Source organism: Balaenoptera physalus, assembly GCF_965194825.1.
Source record: "Balaenoptera physalus genome assembly, contig: HAP1_SCAFFOLD_525, whole genome shotgun sequence".
Lineage (NCBI taxonomy): Eukaryota > Metazoa > Chordata > Mammalia > Artiodactyla > Balaenopteridae > Balaenoptera > Balaenoptera physalus.
The window spans coordinates 171,472-188,397 of NW_028126198.1; the positions used below are offsets into that span (position 1 = coordinate 171,472).

The 16,926-nt window shown below is 39.5% G+C and overlaps 1 protein-coding gene and 1 pseudogene across 2 annotated transcripts in view; one reads left to right on the plus strand and one right to left on the minus strand.

Moving 5' to 3' along the window:
- LOC309653519 (cyclin-Y-like protein 1) overlaps positions 1 to 16,492 on the minus strand; it is a 41,815-nt pseudogene extending 25,323 nt beyond the window's left edge. The window contains exons 1-3 of the transcript in view: positions 16,238 to 16,492; positions 7,042 to 7,116; positions 5,125 to 5,159 (exon numbers count right to left, since the gene is read on the minus strand). The product of the transcript in view is annotated as a cyclin-Y-like protein 1 (transcript). The remainder of the gene's footprint in view (positions 1 to 5,124; positions 5,160 to 7,041; positions 7,117 to 16,237) is intronic.
- Positions 1,444 to 2,394, plus strand: LOC309653520 (10 kDa heat shock protein, mitochondrial). The gene has a single exon (XM_082478454.1). It carries the CDS (start codon positions 1,876 to 1,878, stop codon positions 2,182 to 2,184), a length of 309 nt encoding a protein of 102 aa, XP_082334580.1. The 5' UTR covers positions 1,444 to 1,875; the 3' UTR covers positions 2,185 to 2,394.
- Positions 16,493 to 16,926: the final 434 nt, after the last annotated feature.

Sequence of the window (16,926 nt, forward strand, 5' to 3'; positions counted from 1 at the left end):
CACCCTCTTAAGTAAACAAGCTTCTCCAGGTTAGGAAGATTCTTCTCCTACCTCCAGCTACTGAGCACAGAATCTGGGACAAATTAGGATTCGACAAGTGTTTGAGAAATTATTTAAGATCAGTTACAACTGGAGGTAAATCTTACTAAAGGTACAAATTCGTGAGAATTTATCTACAGTGGTGTTGGATAGGTGACAAAGAACTTTTTGAGACCCTCTAGAGAATGAACTATCTTTAAAACACTTTAGAAGTATCCATTTATTTGTGAAGAGCCCATGAACACGGCAATAGTCAAATACTAAAATGGCCTAAACTATGTTAGGACAACTCTCTTCCTTAAAGTAAGGCCAATAACCAAATCCCAATCACTGAAAGCCACTGGAAGGAAGAGTAGCATTCTTTAATACCACAGAATACGAACAATTTTAAAGCTGGGTTTTGGTTTTGGTTTTTGTTTGTTTACTAATTCAGATGAGCCTTCCTTCCTCCTATTAATATAAAATAGTTTTCACCATGCTGTCACACTCTCCCATCAATGTCCTCCACAAATACATGAAAGGTGAGGCAGGGAGAAAATCTAGTTGATGCTTTTTAAAATACAGAGCATTTAAATAAAAATTGCCAGTATCCAATAATCAGAAATATCCAAATGGCATATATAAAACACCATTTTGCTTGTTTCAGATGCTTTATGCAAAGCCACTTATTCCTTATTAACAAAAAGTTCTAGATGTAACATATTTGAAACAGTATCACTATTTGGAAGACTAATTTCTCCTTCAAGCTAGAAATGTTTTAAACTAAAACTCTGATATGGTCCTTAAGCTATTTGGTTAATGTGTAATTTTAGAATCTCAAAAAACAGATACAGCATGAAAAATGAAAATTCACTCATTCAAATACTTTGATTCTAAACGAAGCAGGTTATCTTTTAAGGTCACTACTATTAGGGTATAATATGACATACACTACACGTAATAAAAGTCAATTCTGACCAAAAATCTATATATATGAGGGGAATAAAAATAGTAAGGAAATGTACCAAAATATAGACTAGTTGGTAGAGCTTTGGGTGCTATTTATCCTGTTTTCCTCTATTAAAAACTTTTTTTTCTATTATGAATGTATATTGATTTGTCTTTGGAAATATTACTGCTAAAACATTTAAAATTTTTAATTAGATGTGCTCTATAATCCTATGGGGGCTCATTTAAGTTGTATCAGCAACTTACAGTCTACTGGCTCGATCCTACAAAAGAAACACTTCCACAGGCCTACTCCTGAAACTATTCAAACTTTCCAGCATCTAGTGTTCACTAAAGGATGGCAGAATTGAAGCCTCTGAGCAAAGCCTAGATATGTTAGCTGCCAGCAGATTACTTTCCTCTCATCTTGCTTGAAAATTTAAGATAACTGTCCCTTATGATTAAAGCTTTACCATTGCTGGCTCACAACCTCAATAAACTGCACTGACACACATAAGGGTATAAAATGCAAATACAAAAAAAAAAAAAAACAAGTAGCAAAAAACACTACTGACAGTTTAATGTTCATAGGTATTATTTCAATTGGTCACTGAAGAAGAGTATTTATCTTCATTCAGCACTAAGGACAAAATACATGGACTTTTACAATCTTTATAAGGGGAAAGGTTGCTTAGTAGACTGCAGGTTTAATGGTGAAGACTAGAAAATAATCATACCTAGGAGGCTAGTAAGTAACAACCCTCAAAGCTTATCATTAAAGGTCAAGTACCTGTTGAAATCCTGCCCCCACCCAATGACTCTTCCCATTGTGCCTACTGCCTCTGATTTTAACCCATTAAAAGAATAAAGCTGGAGAGAGCGAGAGTACGAAGTGCGGCAACCCGAGTCATGGCAGGACAGGCATTTAGAAAGTTTCTTCCCCTCTTTGACCGAGTATTAGTTGAAAGAAGTGCACCCGAAGTTGTAACCAAAGGAGGCATTATGCTTCCAGAAAAATCGCAAGGAAAAGTATTGCAAGCAATGGTAGTAGCTGTTGGATCAGGCTCTAAAGGAAAGGGTGGAGAGATTCAACCAGTTAGTGTGAAAGTTGGAGATAAAGTTCTTCTCCCAGAATATGGAGGCACCAAAGTAGTTCTAGATGACAAGGATTATTTCTTATTTAGAGATGGTGACATTCTTGGAAAATATGTCGACTAAAATAAGTCACTATTGAAATGGCATCACGTGAAGCTGCCCGTTCCCCCAATGGCATCACGTGAAGCTGCCACTGAAGTTCTGAAATCTTTCATCCTGTAAATAATTTCCGTGTTTCTTTTATAATAAAGTAATGATATCCAAACTAATGATATTCATTGTCTCTGAAATTTCGTTTTCTCTGTATTGATTTAAACATTCCCAAATAAAAGTATATAAATGAAAAAAAAAAAAAAAAGAGAGAGAATAAAGCTGAAGTTCACTTTTTTCTTCCCCCTTTTCACAAGTTTTGGATACGTTTATTAAGAATCAATGACTTTCACTGAAAAGTCTGTAATACTCCATCTATGTTGCACATTAATGGACAATATGGTAGGGTGAGTGGTTTGAATAGAATTCATACTCAAGGCCTTAGTAGAAAAGTATAATATTCTAATTATAGGTATAATCAAAAATATTGTCTGAATTAATATCGTTAATTATATTGCATTAAACTTCAAACTCAGAACCTATATTCAAAGAATAAATCTAAGTTTGAGTAGACTGACCACAAATCTATTTCCTCTCCCCCTTCTTTCAGATATCATCTCATTAGAATTAAAGGCATTTTTTAAAAAAGCTATACATAAGACAGGATAAACAGCAGATGATTTTTAATGTTTGAAAGGTGAAAAGACTAGATAAAGGAGTGGTAACTGACATGGCAGAACAGAGGAAGCACAACCTTGGTACCTACAGAGGCTGACTAGGACAGGAACAAGAAAACCAGTTTGTCTTACAGAACCCAAGGCAGGCTCAGAGTTCAGAGGCGTGGTCCCCAAATCCTTGCAGTGAGGCCCATCAGTTAACGAGTTGTCCAAGTGATGCTTCCAATTAGATCTTAACAGACAGCCAAGGACCATCACACGTTTGAGGGAAGCCCCCAACAAGTAAGAGATCAAAACAGGAAGAAGGAATGGGACTTCCCTGGTGGCGCAGTGGTTAAGAATCCGCCTGCCAATGCAGGGGACACGGGTTCGAGCCCTGGCCCAGAAAGATCCCACATACCACAGAGCAACTGAGCCCATGCGCCACAACTACTGAGCCTGCGCTCTAGAGCCCATGAGCCGCAACTACTGAAGCCCGCACGCCCTAGAGCCTGTGCTCCGCAACAAGAGAAGCCACTGCAATGAGAAGCCCACGCACCCAACAAAGAGTAGGCCCAGCTCACCGCAACCAGAGAAAGCCCACGTGCAGAAACCAAGACCCAATGCAGCCAAAAAATAAATAAATAAAATAAAATATAAGGACGCTTTAAAAAAAAACAAAACAAAACGGGAAGAAGGAATTGATGGGAGTGATAAAAACTCAGGAGCAAATGAAAACTTGAAATTGCATCAGTGAAAAAAAGAATGACAGGATATAAGAGAACTCTATAAATTGAAAATAAGGTAGACAAAACAATATATTCAATAGAAGGATTAGAGCACAGTCAAGGAAATCTCCAGGAAGCAGGACAAAAAGACAAAATGCAAAGCAGGAGGGGAAAAAAGTTAGCGATCTGGTAAGTCTAAGACTTCCAACATCTGAATAATAGGAACCTGGAAGAAAAAAACAGAATATCAAAGAAACACACCAAAAAGGTCTATACCAAACCAAATTATGAAATTTCAAAATCCCAGGGAGAGGGAAGGTACTAAAAGGTTCCCGAGAAGGAAGGGATGGGGGAAAATGACTAAAATCGGTCATGTACAATGTACCATACAATGTCAACAGGTTTAAGAGCAACAGTGTAAATGAGAAGATGAGAGGGAAATATCTTTAGAACGGCAAAAATTAGTTTCAACTGAGAATTCTATACTTTATCAAATAGAAGGAGTTTCAGAGAAGCTAGATCTCTCTAAACTTTCTGCCCATGTGCCCTTTTCCCAGGAAAATGTGCTCCAGTAAAACAAGGAAGTATAACAAGACAAGAGGGAAACAGAATCTAGGACATAGGGGATCCAACATAAGAGAGCAGAGTTATGTGAGATCCCAGATGACTTCACACAGATATCCCAGGAAAAGAGGCATAGAGCAGGCCTAGGGGAACACTAGTCTATATGGGAGTAGGAAGACAAAAGATTGGGGCAAAGTGTCTCCAAGAAAAAAATGGAAGAGATGTGGCTTAGTAGACGGAAAATAGTTTTCATAGGCATGTGACAAATGTTAAAACATTTGGGGAAAAAAATAGCTGTTAGAAAACAGGCAAGTGAATATAGTCAGGAAATTAATTCCACAGAAAAAATGAAGAATGTGAAAGCAGGGAGACCGGGCAGGGAGCTACTTACTGCATTTGGCTGTGTGAGATCACGTTGGCTAGGAAAAGGGGGATTGGGTTATCCTAGAGAAGTGCAGAAGTGCTCCAATTTCATTAATATTTAAGAAAAAGAATGAAGGGTGTACAAGGAGGAGGCACAGTCAGAGAACTATATGGCTCAGCAATGCACAATATTTGCAGAGTCGTAGTAATGTAAACATTGATTCTGATTTAATAAAAACTGATACATGTTGAGGGAACACAGGGAGGGAAATAACGTCATGGTGGAGCGAAGAAGCTCAGCTTTCACCTGCTATGACAAGAAGTCAATGGACAGTGCTAAAAATTAACTTACCTGTTATACTTTTATTACTTTGGTTAAAAAATAAGATCAAAAAAATAAGGCAAAAGAATTTAAGGCAGATCTTTATACTACAACCGTATTAGTGAAATTTAACGTAAATGTCAGAACCCTTAAAAAATGGGCACTACTAAGTCAAAGACTTTCCTGAATACATTTGATAATTAGGAAAATAGAGATTTAGAAAATCTACAAAAAAGAGGTCCATGCTAACAGTATTGGATCCATCATATTTTTAGGAATCATGGCAGACATATTTTTAATTCAAACTATTAATTTCTTAACTTTTCAACTGTTTACTTACATGGTTGAAATGGTTGCTCCTCCTCTTTTCCCGCACTAAGAATAAAAAAAATTAACTGATGAATTCTGATACAAATGCCATAGAAAAATAAAAGTAGTCACTAATTATCTGATGGATTACCAATAACACAATGAGATAGAATTCCATTCTATTTTTTAAAATAATTTCCAACAAAATATATAATTTAAATCACCCAGCAAGATGAGTCCTATAAATAAAATCTAAAAACTTAGTTTCACTTTTTTGACCTAATAGATATTCTGTATTAGGCACAAATGAAAGACTCCCCATTTACAAAAGAAAAGGACAAAGCAAATCAGGCCAGGTGAGAAACTTAGCTAATAAAAAAATGTACCTGCTGCATAGCTGAACTACTAGCCAGGAGTATTTTCTCAGTCTTCATTTACACACAGCTTACTTTAATTACCACAATCTACAGATGACAACTCTACGAACCAGTTTCTGGCCAGGCACTCATCTCCGAACGCACCAGGATCTCTGGAAGCATCCTGAACCACTTAATGGTAACCTACTCAAATACCTTACTGAAAAAATACACAACTGGAAAGTAACCTATGTTAAACGTAAATTTTAAAATGAGTGTGCTGACCTAAATGAACATATCTACAGCACACAAAACGGTTTTGCTCCAACAAAGGCCAGAAGAATAAAAGCCTGAAGAGGGTCTTAGGCCACACTCTTGCTCACATTGCCTCCTTTAACTCCAGACAGGCATCACAGGCACGGATTCCTTAAGGCTGAAGAGAGAGACAGGCATGGGACAGCTTTTCTTTTACTGTCTCCAGAGCCCCTCTACATGTGAGCAGCTCATGGCTCTGGAAGAAACTGAGAAATAGAGCAATCCTAACCAGAAATGAGTGGCTCAAGTACACACACTAGAAAAATGCAAGTTAGAAACCCCAGGAGCTTCCAGGTTGGTGAGCATGTAGTACCCTTGCAGAGGGCATCAAAGCTCTGTGCCCTGTCCCCATGCCTGGCCCTATGCATCTCTTCCATCTGGCTGTTCCTGAGTTATATCCTTTTATAAAAACCAGTGATCTAACGGAAAAAAACCAAAAGCAAAACAACAACAACAAAAAACCAAACCTCCGTTTTTTATTGTGCTGCATCACTTTAAATATTATGGAATGTTCACTTCTTGTATTCCTGCTCTCGTAATCAACTGAAAAACTTGGTCACGTATGGCTTTTTAGCAAATAAACTAGGATTTAACATAACATTCAGGAAGACAAGCAGGCAAGCAGGAGTGCAAAAAATTCTACGGTTCTGATTCTCATCTTAAAACGAGGACACAGGAAATGTATATGAGTTTCACATGCTGAGGATAATCTTCTGGAAAACCCCATATGGCATGTTGCTCTTATTACCCTGGCACAGCACTACATTAGGATGAGAAAGTTTTGAATAGCTTAAAAGTTCTGAGTAGCATAAATCTGGATGTGAGATAGGCTCGTCTGGTTGAACACTGTGTAAAACAGGGCCAAAATCACAAGGCTCAATTCCCACATATAACAACTGATTTTTCTGATTTGACCAAATGAAAACCTAACTGTGACCTAAACCCTATCATTTGTCTTTAACATATGTGCTCTTCGGAGCAAGGGGAAAAGGACAAAGTAGCATGGAGAAATAGACCACATCTAAATCATGTGGCCAGTTGACTATGTTGATAAAGAGGTGGCAAAATGTATAAACAGATAGTCTAAGTGTTCTCCTCCCTAAAACACTGACAACTAAAGGAAACTGTATCATCAACATATTAAAATAAGACAAGTGAATACATAAAAAAGTGAAACATTTAAACCACTGTAAGAGTTTTTCTAAATACCTCCTATAATACACAAAACAAAAACAGTTTTCACTCTTTTTCTCAGGGAAAAAAAAGCATTGCCTTACCATCTGTTTGAGATTTGCTCGGAAAAATGGTGCTTGCCCTTGGGTGGTCAGAAGGGTTTGGTTCCAAAGCTAAGTCTGTATAGGAAGAAGAGAAAAAGGTGTGGTGATTTAGTTGAGTAGAAAAATACATGATTTTAAAGATAGCTACACATTGATTGAAACCACTTATTAATAGTCTTGAGAAGAGCTTTTAGTAATGACAAAAAGGCAATTTTAGTAAAGGCACAATATAAAAATTCTATTGGGAAACAGCAAAATTGTAGAAACTCTCCATACATGTGGAGTAAAACCATGGCTATGTCTTAGACTTCTTTAACTTGCACCTAAATAATCTATGCCATTTTTAGATGAATCATATATGTGACTCCCCTCCTATTTATCAATTAAAAATTCAGTCACCCTCTTTTAAAGCTGGTATTACTAGCACATTCCAGGAACAGTCTCAAGAAGCAAGTTATGCTGTGGCCAACTACTGTCAGATACCAGCTCAATATATCAAATATGCCAAAACGAAGTGAGTTGCTTTTGGCAAATGTTCTTCAGACAATCAAATGGCTAATTCTAACTCCATTCAACAAATGAACTCATTTCATTGGCTGTGGTTTATCTGGGGGCTATTCATCATGGCAGATTTAAGAGGACTACATAAAAGTTCAATGTTCTAATCTAGAGGAACACTTCCATGAGAGTGATTTTTAACTTTGCCCTCTATTTCCAAAGCTAAACTCACTTCTTCATTCCACGCTGCATGATTAATTTGGGGCTTCAATAAGAGTACTTTCTGGAGCAGATCATAGGGCTACTAGAAAAAAATTTTGGCCATACCTACACGAAAAGGTGGGTCTGCCTGTAGCCCACCTTGCACCAAGGTGGGATAGCGTCTTCTATTTAGGCAGAAATACAAAACAAGCACAAGCTACCACACAGGATAGTAAGGTTGTTGTTTCAAACAAACAAACAAACATAAAAGCCCTATGACACTTCCTCAGCAAAGTCCATCTCAAACCATTTAACCAATCTTTTAAGAAACTGGACCAAGATTCAGATAAAGAGTAATGGTTAAGGCAATTATTTCCCAAACCACATAATAACTGATCTGTTTTTGAAAGATGGCTTTGATGGTCAAAGTGAAATACAAATATATCCCTGCCTCTTAGAGAATCCAAAGAATACACACATTGATATATTAAAAACTAATTAGTCTAGTAGTGAATTCTGTCTAACCCAGCATTTCACAAATGTATCTACCTAGAATCCCCTTTTCCCACCCAGAAAGAATGTGGCACGAACAGTAATTTTGGACTTCCCGTTTTAACAGGAATCTGAGCCATCCATTTTAATGTCATTGCCAGCACTAGTAATTTACAGAGCTAAACCAACTGCTTTGTTCTTCATGAAAATTCCTTCACTGAATTTGAAGTTTATCAAGCTGCTTTTGGAGAAAATATTCTATTCAACATTTTTATGTAAAAGACCCATACAATTATTTTAAAGTTTTTTTCTCCTACATATTTGAAAAATTAAGACAATGGGAAAATAAATTATTTCAGCTGTACACAAAATGGCAGGCAGAGACTTTCACAGCTGCCTCTAACCTATAGCTTCCGAAAGAATTCATGACTACTTACCTATACCAAAAAGAAAGTAAATAGACTACATTTGAATCTAAAAAATAAGCAGAAATGTTTGCAAAGTAGCTGTCTTATTTATCAGTGTCTATGGCATGGTAAAACTTAACAATTTTCAATGGAAGTCCAGGAAAATTAAGTGCCAGAATCAAAGAGAAGCAAGCTTTAACACACACACACACACACACACACACACACACACACACACAGCCGCCAAACCAAGATGTGCTACTACAGATCTAAATACAAAAGTCAAGAAGGCTGGGATAAAAGAAATGACAACATGCAAAAAAAAAAAAAGTAAACTTAGCCCAAGTGACCAGAAAAAAGCTGGCACTCTCCCTACTCTATCCTAGGGGGTTCAAAGGTAGGCACAGGATCCAGGAACGGCCAATCAATCACAGCTGTCCTGGGGCTTGCCAAGAAAAGAGAACGGCAGAACTGTACTCTAGGATCCTTAGCTAGTCTTGAGCTGCTGGACACTCCCCTTGCTATCATGAGGGGAAAGGCTTTTCAGGAGACATCAACAGAGGAGAGCAGAACTGAGGAGATCATTTAACTCCTGGGTCAAGTAGTGCTTAACTCTGTGATGTTCTTTTAACTTGCAACTGAAGGAGACCTGGTTAATCAGCAGTACTGATGATCACACTAAAGGTGGGGAAAGGTAAAAGTCACTTGCTCATTCCTTTATCAAATATCATGAACAAAAATCTGCATGAGACAAAACGATGCTCTGTTTAAAAGTTACACACAACCATTCACAATCATTAACACACAATGATTCACAACTGTTACTTTTAGTTGCTTTTCTTATACGTTAAAAAAAGCTCTAATTAGTGTACAATTTATGTCTTCTTGTTACTAACAAGCGCTCTCCACCCCACTGTTGCATATTTATTGTTTAATGAATACACACTGGCCCATCAAGTGTTATTCCTATACTGGACTTAGCCAATCCCCTATTGCTGGGGATTGGTGCTTACAAAGTTCTATTCTTAAAATATTATGAGGAAAATCTTTATGTACATAGTTTTTTAAAATAATGGTTTTATCTCCTTAGCAAAGATCTTCGGAAGTGGAATGACTAAGCCAAAAGGTTAGATCACTTTCACGGCTCCATGTACAATGCTAAATTGCTTCCTAAAGAAGGTGGGGGGCACATTAGGGTATAATGCTACCAATCATGACATTTTGAGTTCCTACCCTTGCTTTGGATACTTGAAAAAAAAAAAAAAAATTCCTACTGATATGAATGAGGAACCTCACTGTAGATCTAATTTGTATTTCTTCTGATTACACAGTTTGACCATTTTCCCACAGTTATCAGTGTTATTTCCACTTTGGTGAGTTGGCCTATCATTTGAATGTACTGTAAACACCAGGGCCCTACTGCTGTCAGTTTGCATGAGGTTTTCAGAAAATATTAATCTTTTGTTTATAGCCTATATAACTAACAATTTTCTATATAACTTGCACTTTTTGCTAATGAAAAATACCACATCACTATCTTATAGAATGGACATGTGAGCCATTAGACAGTAAACTCATACATACACACAATATTTCTGCACTTCCCATGAACTATCTTCCCAAGAGCCTAAGGAGACTCTGATAAAACCTACCACACTCTTCACTATCACAAAGGTAAGACTGCCAACTATTAAGCAAAGCTTTACCACCCACCATCCCTCTCATCCCTCTCCCCACCACATGCACACACAGTAATTTAGAGACTTCAGGGAATTACTGTGCATTCAGGAAATTACATGGATTCTTCCGAAAGTTATTTCTTTAGAAACCTCTAAGAATGTTTTACCCAGGAGAAATATTCTTGAGCTCATGATTAGGGGTTATGATTAAAACTGTATTTTAAGACCCATCATTTTTGTATTATCAATTTAAATTGCAACTTATTTGACAGCATGATAGGTCGATGTAGAAAAAGTATGATTAAAAAAAAATTAAACTCGGTCTTCATGTAAACATTCCTCAGAGGAAACCTGTAAAACACCACCGACACTGAGTACTGTTTTTCCTCCAATCTAAGATTCTACCAGTTGTTAAGATCCATCTCAATTGCAGTTGTTAAAAGTGTGAAAACATAGGCAACTTAGAACAAATGAAATGCATTACTGAAGGCTAAAAGTGTTAAAACTATGCTATCAAACTGTCGATAAATGATTTGTCCTTGTTAAAATATTAGAGGGAGAGGGAAGTGACCAAGAAAGCATCTGACAGAAGCAGCATATTTCAGAAAGCGATTAATATCGACATATTGATTTCAATATATTCCAAATAAACAGGAGATGTCAGCAGTTTCTGGGCCAACTGCTGAGCACCAGTTTACTTAACGGTAACCACTGCATTTACTGAACTGCCCTAGCATCCCTATACTGTGCAGTGTATTAGTTTTATGGCTCATAATACAAACATTACAATCTTTACAATTACCATGTAAACTGATGATTTCATCTCTTTGCGTCCACACTTTCCACCGCAGTCAGGGAGTTCCTGCCAGCCAGCCCTGAGCTGGGCTGCCTCACCAGCGGGTACACAGCAGGCTCCTGCACCTGCCAGGCTACTGCTCACCCAAGCCTTGATCCTGCTTTCCTAGCTTCGGACAATCCTGGCTTCCAAACTTCCCAGCTCTGGTTTCCAACTGCTTCTGTACCTGCCTCTACCCTGGTTCTCAGTTTTGCCTTATTTTAATCCTCAATCAGTGTTACAGTGATCATGACTGAGAGGTGACACATAGGTAAGTACACCTGGCTTTATATATTTCTAAAGAGCACTTTACTCAGTTTCTTGGACTTTTAAGAACCTTTCTGGGTTGCAAGTTACCTTCATTTCATTTCACATTACGCAGTGTTACTGTTTTAACTCTTAAGTTTTATTACTTTAATACACTAAAACAACAACAACAAAAAAGGCTGAGAAAAAAGGTAGTATTCCAAAGAAGCTCACATAATGTCAACAATAAATTCTGTTCCTATATGCCATGCATTTGGAATTTACAGTCCTACTCTCTATCAATACTCATTTTTAAAACCTTGGACAACTCAATTTATACCTAAGAGAAGAATTCCTACACTACCTAACTCAGAACATGGTGAGAATCAAATGAAATGCAAGAGCAATCTATATACTACAGCCTATTTTAGACCCTTATTATTATCGCTTTTTTGTTCAAGCCACTGTTGGCTCTCACCTGAGCTACCGCACCAGCCTCCTAACTGGTCTCCCTCTCTGCTTCCTTCCACCCTTACAGTCTATTCTCACACAGTAGCTGGTCTGATCTCCCTCCGCCCTCTCTACCCCCCTTCCCTTTTTCTAAGAATTAACATCATTCCCCTGCATATAATCCTTCAATGGTTTCCCATTACAATTAGACTAAAATTCATATTTTTTGGTCAAGGCCCACTAGGCATACAAGGTCTTAATCCCCCATATTCCTCCTGGCATTCATTCACTCAGCTGCAGCCACCCATCTTTCTGTCCTTGGCACGCATCAAGCATATTCCCTTCTTAGGAACTGCACAGAAGCCTCTTCTCCCACAGCCTCACACGGCTCTCTTAGGACTGCTCATGGGTCGCTTAAGGAGAGAAGCTGTCTTTAACCACCCCCTGTAAAACTGTCCTCCTCCCCAGCCCATTACCTTCATTTTCTTTCTTAGTGTTCTCACTACCTGATGTTATTCTTGTGTCGTCAGCCCCCAGGCACCTCTAGAAAGTAAGGACCTGAGTTAGGATACGGGTTTTGTCTTGTCTAACCACTGTTTGTCCTGCCTCTGGAATGGTGCCTAATAATCATGTTTCAGTGTACCCAAAACCAGTTAAGGTTTTCCCAATTTTCCCACATCATCTAAGATTTCTTCTAATGCTGTCTTTTGATGTGTCTGTCACCTAGGACCAGAGTTAATTTCAGATCTCTTAGAGTAGTAGTTTAGTTACTCAGAATCAAAGACACAAGACAGGTTACCAAGAACCACGAAAACCTAAAAGAGGAAATCTAATGTTCAGTGAAAAATCAATGGTAACTTTAATTTGGAAAAAGAACATTTAATGTTAAAATACCTTTACTACAAAATGACTCACCCTATGAATTTAATTAAGTCGTAAGACAAAGTGTACAATCAGAATGCTATAGAGAAGTATCAATACAATGCATCAGTTTTTATCTGTGTCCCCTGAATAAAGCATTATAATGGGATTATAAAAGATGCTCAACCATAAAGGCTGGGTAAATGAATTATGCTCCAACCATTCGATGGCCCAGTAAACAGTTGGTAAAAGGCAGGCTGTAGAGCTATGCGCAGTTGCATGGAAAGACATCACCCTGGAGCACTCTCTAGGTGTCAGCACGGTTACAGGAGCTTCATGTCGTTACTTTTCTTTATAACACAAAGTTACAAAGTGGCACATAAAGAACAATCCCATCTTTGTAAAATAAACACAATGTTATGTTTATATGCATACAAAAGGTTCAGGAAGAATCAACACCAAAATATTAATAAAAATTCTGGATATTCTGAGTGTGAGTGAAGGACTTTTCTGTGTTTTCTCAATCTTTCACATCAAATGTTCATTAATACTGTCACCAAAAAAAGGAAAGATCTGTTGCTCAGAGGTTTTTCCACATCATATTGCCAATTCCTTCCCTACCCACTCTTCAGGGGGATGGGAGGTAGGGGTCACTTGAGAGAGCACCTTTCACCAGAAAATTAGCAAAGCTCCTAAGGTCAGAACATAAAGGCTGTATGAAAAGTTGATGAATAAAAATAAAATCAGATAATAGGACCGTAGCATCTTCTTTTCTATTATGACACTACCATCAGTTATATTAGATACACTGTTAAAGACAAAGTAGTAAAAAATTCTTTTGAGTCTATCTGAAATCTATACTACGTTCTTAGGAGTTACTTTTTTGAGATGGCTTGAAGAAATCATGTTCTTCTCCAATGTTTCTGAAGAACAAGACAGAGCATCATTTATGTACGATTTTCTCTAAGTAACCAAATAATTCTTCACTGTAGAAAAGCCAAAATGTTTTATATCTGAGTAGGTATTTCTCAGTTTCCAGGGAAACTGATACAAAATTGTCTGAAATAAAGACATGAAGAGCAAACTTCCAATGTGCCTGTACTTTATATTTGGTGTTCTGACCTTGTTTCTATGGAAACTTAATTAATAGGCAAATGCTGAAATTGAGGTTTCTCTTATCACTTTATCGAATGCCCCCCCAAAAAAGACAAATTGAAATGAAATTTTAACAATCATGTTAAACATAAAAAGGTAAATTCTGTACTCATGAACTCTATTTTTCCAGTTCCTGATTTAGCACTCCTTCCTTATCATACATAGTCGTATGCTAAATGCTTTTAGTACCTTACCTGCCCGCTTACCAGCTTCCCCTAATGTCCCTCTGTCCAGGGCATTCTCGGCTTCAATTGGATTTCACCAGAACAAACTCTTTAAATTATATCAACGTGTTTACCTGACTGATAAATTTAGGCTATTTCATGACTTCTACTTTTATTCATATCCATTGCAATGTATGTACAGACAGAGAATGGAGAGGTAAATGTTGCTTCTGAGTTGTGTACAATAAACTGGAATGGCAATAATCAAAACTGGAGTATGCTGAGATAGGCCTAACTTATGGATAAATTATAATAAAATATAAGGTGCACTCTAAACAGTTTCTTAAGCATCCCAAGAACTGAATTTGGCATATCTACCACCTCCCAAGTCTGTCTCTTTTGTTCAGTAGCTGTGTTACACAGTCATTTCAGATCTCTAAGTCTTGGCTTCTTCATCGGCAACAGAGGGAGAATATATACGGGCCTTATTTGTAGATGGAAGGGCCGAGTGAAATACACAAGAAAATGCATTGTAAATCTTAAAAGAATTCTATAAAGGTCCAATTTTCGTCTCTCATCCTACACTAGCCAACTACTAACTGTTTTTAAAAATCATTTAGAGGCTTACCTTATAGCAACAAGCAGAGCAGTTTTCACAAGTACTTACATGCTTTGTGTTTAAAGCTACAATTAATTCACATAATTTGTTCATTCTTTCACAATATCTAACGATTCTGAAAAGGGAGTACTTTCCACTTACAAAGCCACGTCCATCAGAAGGGTGAATCCACAGGCTTCATTATTCTAACTTTTAAAGAAATTAAATAAACCCAACTAAAATTTAAATAGAAGAGCTGTAAGACATTTCGTCTATGAAATAATGAAATAATCTCTGGCATTTAAATGAAACAAATGGGCCAGTGGGGCTTTAACATCTTTATGATACAATGTTTTATACTTCAAAGAACAGTCTTTATTAAAGTGCCACTATGCTACCCAGAATTTTTTTTTTTTTTAACCTAGAGCCATCCCTTTCCAAAATTCTAGAGGCAAAAATCAAACATTTCCTCTCTTCTCTCTCTCCTCTCCTCCCCGACAACACCCACCCCCAGCCACTTAGTCTACAGAACTTTTACCTGAACATTCCTAAAGTTAAATAGTATTCTACTGGGGGGGGGGGGCGGAGGAGGAGGGAGCCATGGAGACATTTTTCTGCAGGATGGATGTGGTATGTTAACTCCCAAACCTTTATATTACAAATTACAATCTGAATTTGTTTTTTCTCCTTTGAAACTTCTGTCCAGCAGTCTCAGGAACCACCTCACCCCTCCCTTAGAACAGGCAACGTGCAAAAGAAGTCGGTTAAGGCTGTGCAACTGAAGACATACTTGTGTCAAAGTGGGAATTTAAAAGTAATCAGAACTCCATGGGGTCTCCTTTGGTAAAGAAAAAAAACCCTACAACTATTCTCTGCAGCCGTGGCAGTAACGTTTCACACCGTTCACAGTTATTTTAAGCCCCTCTCCCACCATTTTCTTTCCTATCGTGTTCAAATTATAGTTAGAAGGGATAAAGTAGCTTCTATCAGGGCGACTGAAAACATTAAAATCCAAAGAATTTTAGTTAAGAACACCACACTGACTCTGTCCATCTCTATTTTGAATTTAAATGACAAATCCTCTAATGTTTGTCTTAATTGTCTCGAGTATCAACTACCTTAAGGAATAGAAATCTGTCATCAGGCCCTTACCTAGTTCCTTCGCTTAGGTACCATCTGGATAGGGAGACGGGATGGATACGCCGAAGTTAGAGTATTTAAGTTTGCATTAAGAAAAGAGAGACTACACCAGAAAGTCTCTGCTAAGTCCCACGAGATGTTAAATAGAACCACGAACAGGAAGGGCCGCGGATTGGAGGGTCTCAGGCCGGGCTGGGAAATGGGAACGGGGGAAAGAATTGGGCATTCGGGTAGGGAAGAGGGAAGGAGACTGGCCGGACGCGACTGGTAAAGAATAAGGGGTGGGGACGCCAAGCAGAGCCAGCCTTCGTCCCCGGTGCCCAGCCCTGGGAGAGCCAACTCCGGGCAAGAAGGAGCCCTAGGCGGCGTCTCCCTCCCGGGGGACCCTGGGGGCGGCGGAGGCCAGAGGTAAGCCCGAGAGCAGACGGCGCCGACCCCGCGAGGGGCGAGGCGCGCCCGCCGCTTCTTACCTTCGGGCATCTCCCGGTCGCTGATGTGCTGCAGGTGGTGGCCTTCGCCACCTGCGAAATCCAACTCGGCGGGTTCCACGGTAGCCGCCGCCGGAGCTACTGCCACCGCATTCCCGGCCGCCGCCTTGTAGACCTCAGACTCGCAGTCCGGCTCCGCTGACCCCCTGCGCCGGCCCGACTTGGGGCTGGCATTGGGGGACAGGCAACAACACAGCGAGTTCCCCATGGGGCGCCTTCACTCCTCGCCGCCGCCGCCTCCGCTCGTCCCCCGACTCTGCCGAGCACAGAAGCCGCCCCCTCCCCCAACAATGGCGCGGCGGGCACTGGCAGCCCCGGGCTATGCCGGGGCTGTGCCGCACATGCAGACGCGACTTCGCCCGCCGCTCTCCTGTCCGCCCAGCCGCCGGGGCCCCGGGCAGGGGTACGGCCCCGGCCGCACCCCTGCCCAGCCGCTGGGCCCCGGGCAGGGGTCCGGCCCCGGCCGCACCCCCGCCGCTGCCTCCCCGGAACCAACTAGTCTGTGAGGGCGGTGACCAGACCCGCTTATTTAAAAGGGCTGGGAACCAGACAAGCGCTGAGACGCGCAGCCACTGAGGGAGAGAGCGCAGCCGGAGCTCCTCCTCCTTCCGCTGCCACCTCCCGACTGAAAGTAGCTAGCCCGGCCGGCCCTTGCCTACCGGAATGTGTCC